Source organism: Trichechus manatus, unplaced genomic scaffold (assembly GCF_000243295.1).
Source record: "Trichechus manatus latirostris isolate Lorelei unplaced genomic scaffold, TriManLat1.0 scaffold00001, whole genome shotgun sequence".
Classification (NCBI taxonomy): Eukaryota; Metazoa; Chordata; class Mammalia; order Sirenia; family Trichechidae; genus Trichechus; species Trichechus manatus.
The window spans coordinates 36,630,538-36,637,174 of NW_004443937.1; the positions used below are offsets into that span (position 1 = coordinate 36,630,538).

A 6,637-nucleotide genomic window follows, 5' to 3' on the forward strand; every position below is an offset into this window, starting at 1 on the left:
AGATTTGTTTTGTCCTGATTTTTTGTTTTATTTGGTTATGTGTGAGCAAGTGGGCTATGCGTTCTTTGTTGTTTGCTCATCTGTAGGCATGATCCTTTTCGTCTCCTTCTCCAATAGGCAGGGTGAGTCACTCAGGTATGGTACAGCAGGGCAGGTCCAGCTGAAGGGGAGTTGCTGGGATGGGTTGTTTGTGGCACATACTAGGGCCGACAGGGCTGGCTAGGAATCAGTTCAGGGCAGGTTCCCGTAGGCCGTGCCTGTGCTGTTTAAGGGTGTGATGTTCAGCGCACAGTGCAGGTAGGCAGGAAGGAGGGGGGAGATTGTGATGTGTGCAGCTAACATGGATATGGGAAAGAGGAGAGAGGAACAGGAGCCAAAAACATATAAACAAACAAAAAACACTGCTAAGGGAGCTTGCCTTTGGAGTGGAGAGATGAGAGACTGAGAAATGGAGAAAAACAAAAAGAAAAAAATGAATAAATAAAAATTAGAAAAAAAAAGAAAAGCTCTCAGGGATCCCACTGATGCAGCTGCGAGGACTGGGGAAGTTGCTCCTAGGCCGTGAAGTACAGCCTGGCTAGACGGGGTAGAAATGTCACACAGTGCCAGGTATTCAGAAGACAGGAAGAGAAGGTAAGTATAGAGAGACAAGAAACTAAGAAATGAAGAAAGGGAAAAAGAGAGAAGAAAACAAAACAAAGAAACAAAAAACAAAAAACAAGAGAAAAAGAAAAGTCTCAGGGATCCCACTGCGCATCTGCACAGAGTAAGGGAGTAGCTCCCAAGCCGTGCAGTACTGCCTGGCAGGAAGGGACTCCCAAGCCAAGAAAAGAAAAAGAAAACAAACAAATCAGAACAAACAAACCAAAAAAAAAAAAGCCCCAGAGATCCCACCAGTGTGGTGGCACAGGCCGGGAAGCAGTTTCACAGTCAAGTGGTGTTCCACAGCCTTTCAGGAAGAAGCAAAGATGGCACATGGAGCCAGGTATTTGAGAGAAAGGAGGGGGAGGTGGTAAGAGGTAAAGAAGAAATCCAAAGAAGTGGAAAAAAGCAACACCAGCATCCAACAAATGGCACTCAGGGAGCCGGCCAGTGTGGGTGGGTGGAATCCAAGCAGCACCGGGTGAAGCCAGTTGTTTCCTGGCCAAGAAACTGTGGCCGCAGGAAGCAGAGGGGACCGAGTGGGGGTGAAGAAGGATGGAGGGGTGCTAAAGCGTATATCGCGGGTTACCGGTTGTTTTGTCTCCTGCTGGAAGCTCCATGAAGCTGCTTTCTCGTACCCCGTTTGCCAATCTCTGATAGGAGTCCAAGATGGCGGATCTGTGCTGCATTAGCTGATAGGGGACCTCTGCATATATCTCTCCTCACTCTCTGTTCTCAGTCAGTTTCTTATTCCATTCGGTGCTTGGCTGAGTTCTTTATCTCTTCATTTGATGCTTAGGGTTTCAGGACTGACATTTGTCTCTGTTTGACTTAGTTTTTTGGATCTTTGCTGTGGAGGGACGGCATGGTGCTTCTGTCTATAGCACCATGTTACCCGGAAATCTCTTTTAAAAAATTTTAAGCTAAAAAAATTATAATGCTCTCCTGGGTTAAGGCTTTATGAAAATTTAAAAACAAAAGAAATTAAACAGAGGTCAATGAGCATTAGAATGTCAACTTTTCTTCCCCAAAATTAAACAACTAAATATTTTTATTTTTTCCTTTTCAGTTAAAAAGAAAATTAAAGTTTCACCACAAATACCTGCAAAACAACTCCAATGGCTTCTCTTTTACTTAAAAGAAAACCCAGAACTACATACCGTGGCTTAGGTGTACCACAGGAACTGGTGGCTGCCTGTCTTTCCTACCTCCCACTCCCCTGGGCTCAGTGTTCCAGCCACAGTGGACTTCTCTCTGTTCTACAAACAAAGTTCATTTATACTTCAAAGCCTTTGACAGAAATAGGGTTACCAGATAAAATGCAGGATGCCCAGTTAAAATTTGAATTTAGAAGAACAAGAAATTACTTTTTAGTATAAGTTATGTCCCATTATTTCTTGTTTATCTGAAATTCAAATTTAACTGGGAGTCCCGTATTTAAGGAGGCTTGGTGGCACAGTGGTTAAAGCACTCAACTGCTAACCAAAAGGTCAGCCGTTTCAACCCACCAGCTGCTTCACAAGAAAAAGATGTGGCAGTCTGCTTCCATAAAGATTTACAGCACTGGATACCCAATGGGGCAGTTCTACTCTGTCCTACAGGGTTGCTAAGGTTGGAAACGGCTCCACAGCAACAGGTTATCTCCTTAAGATCCCTGGCTGGCAAAAATGGTTTGCACTGACTACTAACCCACAGGCTGGAGGTTTGAACCCACCCAGTTGTGCCACGGAAGAAAGGCCTGGCTATCTGCTGTCATAAATATTACAGCCAAGAAAACCCTATGGAGCTCAGTTATAATCTTTAACACACAGGGTTGCCATGAGTTGGAGTCTGCTCCGTGGCAACGGATTTGGTTTTTTGGTTCCTATCTCTTTACCAGTTAAAAAGATAACAGCTTTTCTCAGTTTGTCGTTCCTATTTGTTTCTGCCAATTTACTAGCTGTGTGACCTTGAGCAGACAACTTAAATCTCTCCGGACTTCACATATTTAAGAGATGGATAAGGGGAGCTACTTCAGAAGACCTGTAACGTTTACACGTGATATTACGGATAGAGTTCTTGGTATATTCAGCGCTCACTAAACTGGAGTTCTTTCGTATTGTTTGTCGTTATTAACTACCACAAAGGCTCAGTTCGGCGTGAGGGCGCTGCCCTGAACTGAGGCGAACCCACCACACCTCGGAAGAAGGCGAGCTGGGTGTGCAGCACAGTGGAGAGGACTTGAGCGCCACTTTTCCACGTTCCCATCCAGCCTGGCAATCTCGGCAAAGCTCCCGACGCCCTCCTGCACTCCAGCCCACCGCGACGCTCCGACAACTCCCTAGGCCTTGAGTTCGGGCGAGACCCCGCCTCCCTCAGCGCCGGAGGAACCGCGACACCGCCCCAGCCACTTCCGGCTTGGCGCGCCTTCATTCCTGCCTCCGAACTGCACTTTCTAGAAACCATGGAGCCTAATATTGTCCTTTGAAACCTCTATATTCTGTTAATTTTTTCTTAACCCTAACTATTATTGGGGATAAAAATTAAGCTGAGAGAGATTCGAGACAGTTGGGGATATGGATAAAAGGAATTGGCGAGCGAGCCTGGCGAAAGTGCGGTGCAGAAGCATCGTGCACTGTCTCTTTGCCAGCCGGAAGTTGCCGGGACTGAATGGGTCCCGGCGCCGGCGACTGTCTCTCATCTTTTAGCGCTTGACGCTCGGGCACCGTTTGGCCGCCGGTCTCGTCAGCCTCTGGGCCGCTAGGTTCATGTGGAGACTCCTAAGCGCCCGCGCCGCGCTTCGTGGGGTCTGGAGGGCGGAGGAGCGGCGCGGCCGGGCCGAGTCAGTGACTGAGGCAGCAGCAGGAGCTATGGAGCGCGCGGTAGTGCGCTGTGTGCCCTCGGAGCCCAAGCTAAGTTTGTCGTTCGCGCTGGCCGACGGCAGCCACAAGAATATGCAGCGCGACCAGAGCGAGCCACTGGGTCGGGTCCTTAGCCGGATCGCCACCAACGCCCTCAAGGGCCAAGCCAAGGTCATCGCTGCCAAGAAGAGCAGGAAGAACCGGCCGAACGCGAGCGGCGGCGCGGCCTGTGCAGGGCCTGGGGCCGAGCCGGCAGCGCCCTGCGAACCCGTGGTGAAGCTGTACTACCGAGAGGAGCCGGTGGCTGAGGACGTGCTCAACGTGGATGCCTGGCAGGACGGCGCGGTGCTGCAGATCGGCGACGTCAAGTACAAGGTGGAGCGCAACCCACCCGCCTTCACCGAGTTGCGGTTGCCACGCTACATTATGGCCGGCTTCCCCGTGTGCCCCAAGCTCAGCCTCGAATTTGGGGATCCCGCCAGCTCCCTCTTCCGCTGGTACAGGGAAGCCAAGCCCGGAGCCACCGAGCCTGAGGGCGAGGGCCCCTCGTCGTTGTCTCCCTCGTCGGCCTCCCCTAGGTGGACAGAGACGGGTGTGAACGAGCGCGTCTACACCCCGTCCAATGCCGACATCGGGTTGCGGCTCAAGCTTCGTTGCACCCCAGGCAACGGTCAGCGCTTCGGGCCCAGCCGGGAGCTGGAAAGCGTGTGTCCCGTGGAGGCTGGGCCCGGCACCTGCACCTTTGACCACCGGCATCTCTACACCAAGAAGGTGACGGACGGCTCTCTCATCCGGACGGTCTCCTACAACCTCCTGGCCGACACGTACGCCCAGACTGAATTCTCGCGGACGGTCCTGTACCCCTACTGTGCCCCCTACGCCCTGGAGCTCGACTACCGCCAGAACCTTATCCAGAAGGAGCTCACGGGCTATAACGCCGACCTCATCTGTTTGCAGGAGGTGGACCGCGCAGTGTTTACAGACAGCTTGGTGCCCGCCCTCGAGGCCTTTGGCCTGGAGGGCGCCTTTCGAGTCAAGCAGCACGAAGGTCTGGCCACCTTCTACCGAAAGTCCAAGTTCAGCCTCCTTAGTCAACATGACATTTCTTTCCACGAAGCCTTGCAGTCCGACCCACTTCACAAAGAACTGCTAGAGAAACTAGCTTTATACCCAGCAGCACAGGAAAGGGTGTTCCAGAGATCTTCTGTCCTTCAGGTAACGTAGCTGCGCCTGTTTCTTCACACGCCCGTCCGTTGTCAGGGGCCTGGAAGGCAGGGGCCCTGTAACTGAGCTCAAACAACCCAGGTTTTCTTGGAAGGTGTTCGCCCGTGGCTCCCCAGCACGGCCGCTGGCTTTCATTCATTCATTCAGCAGCTATTCATTGAGCGCCTCCAGTGGCCCAGGCGGCTGAAGGTTCCCTTTGGCAGGACAAACAGGGACTTGAGTAGTGCTTACAACCTAGTGGGAGAGGCACCCACTAAATACGAGAACACTATAATAGCTAATACTGTTTTCTGTTTGCCAAGCACTGTTCTAACGCGTTTTAAAGTCCTTAAAATTGAAATGCCTTGGCGTGTTTTATGAAGTGCTCCATAAATATTAGCTGTTCTTTATCATTTTCTGATTTAATCTTCATGGTAATATGTTGTCTTCCCATTTTATAGTTGAGGAAATAGTCAAGTTTACACAGCTGTGGAGCCAGGATTCTCACCCAGTCAGTTATGTATGCCACCACCACCTGGCAGTGTTAACTGCTCCTCAGCTTAAGGCTACCTTAGTTCTTAAAAACATGTTCATTGGTGTGTTTGCCCAGCGTTTTTAGGTAACTAATTTTATGCATAGTAATAGTAGCTACCATTTTTTTTAGTACCTCCGTTTCATGTCCCTCTGGTTAGCTCATTTAACTGAATCTACATGACCATCTGCTGTGAGGTGAATGGTATTGTCTCTTTCTACGTGTCATGAAGGTGGCTTAGAAAACATTATTAAATGTCTCTTCCCAACTCACACTTCTGTAAATGGTAGAGTGAGTATTTAAATCTAGGTTTGCCTAACTCCAAAGCCTGCTCTTAACCACATGAACTGCCTCCAACCTTAGTGTCGTCTAAAATTTATTCTTCTCAGACTAGCTTTATGTTTTGGACTGTTACTAAAACATGTTATGCTGAGTCCTATTCACGTACACACTGAAGCTCATATAGCAGAAGTCGTATTTCATAATTGCTATCTTACATCGTCAGTAAAGGAAAGACATGGAATAAAATGTCAGTTCGTCATACAGTCTTCAATAAAAAGCATTTAGGAGATTGACAGACACCAAATGAACTCTTGGCACTTTCTGTTTATTTTAGGTTTTAGTTCTTCAGTCTACAAAGGACTCTTCTAAAAAGATTTGTGTTGCTAATACCCATCTCTACTGGCATCCAAAAGGTAGGTTTTATTTGGTTTCACAGATGACTTGAACACGGTGACTTAAGGTCAGTAAAGCTGTTTTACACAAATGTGCATCTTAAATGTCCCCAGATACTGTAGTTTATAAGTTTTTTCTTTTTTACTTAAAGACAACTTCAAAAAGTACTTACATGAATGATTTTTATATTCCTAGGTGGGTACATTCGTCTCATCCAAATCGCAGTAGCCTTGGCTCATATTAGACATGTCTCGTGGGATGTCTATCCTGGCATACCAGTTATATTTTGTGGGGACTTCAACAGTACACCATCGACAGGAATGTATCATTTTGTCATCAATGGCAACATTCCAGAGGAACATGAAGACTGGGCTTCCAATGGGGAGGAGGAAAGATGCAACATGTCTCTGACCCACTTCTTCAAACTGAGAAGTGCTTGTGGTGAACCTGCTTACACAAATTACGTTGGTGGCTTTCATGGATGTCTGGATTATATTTTCATTGACTTAAATGCTCTAGAGGTTGAACAGGTGATTCCATTGCCTAGTCATGAGGAAGTTACCACCCACCAGGCCTTACCTAGTGTTTCGCATCCCTCTGATCACATAGCACTTGTATCTGATTTAAAATGGAAATAGATTTGTGTTTAATGGAACTTGTTTTAAGTCCGAAAAGGAAGTTGTTTAGTTTAGTGGGAGAATTTAATATGAATCAGAGCTTATATGTCACCTCCAAAGAGGGAAAC

The 6,637-nt window shown here is 48.1% G+C and overlaps 1 protein-coding gene across 1 annotated transcript; it reads left to right on the forward strand.

The window, feature by feature from the left end:
- Positions 1-3,287: 3,287 nt before the first annotated feature.
- Positions 3,288-6,629, forward strand: PDE12 (phosphodiesterase 12). Its single transcript, XM_004368635.2, has 3 exons — positions 3,288-4,697; positions 5,834-5,912; positions 6,088-6,629. The coding sequence occupies exons 1-3, from the start codon at positions 3,390-3,392 to the stop codon at positions 6,528-6,530; spliced, it is 1,830 nt and encodes a 609-aa protein (XP_004368692.1). The 5' UTR covers positions 3,288-3,389; the 3' UTR covers positions 6,531-6,629.
- Positions 6,630-6,637: the final 8 nt, after the last annotated feature.

Coding starts and splice junctions, on each gene's coding strand:
- PDE12 (XM_004368635.2), top strand. CDS start 3,390: ATGTGGAGACTCCTAAGCGCCCGCGCCGCGCTTCGTGGGGTCTGGAGG. Junction 4,698..5,833: donor AGAGATCTTCTGTCCTTCAG/GTAACGTAGCTG, acceptor TGTTTATTTTAG/GTTTTAGTTCTTCAGTCTAC. Junction 5,913..6,087: donor TCTCTACTGGCATCCAAAAG/GTAGGTTTTATT, acceptor TTATATTCCTAG/GTGGGTACATTCGTCTCATC.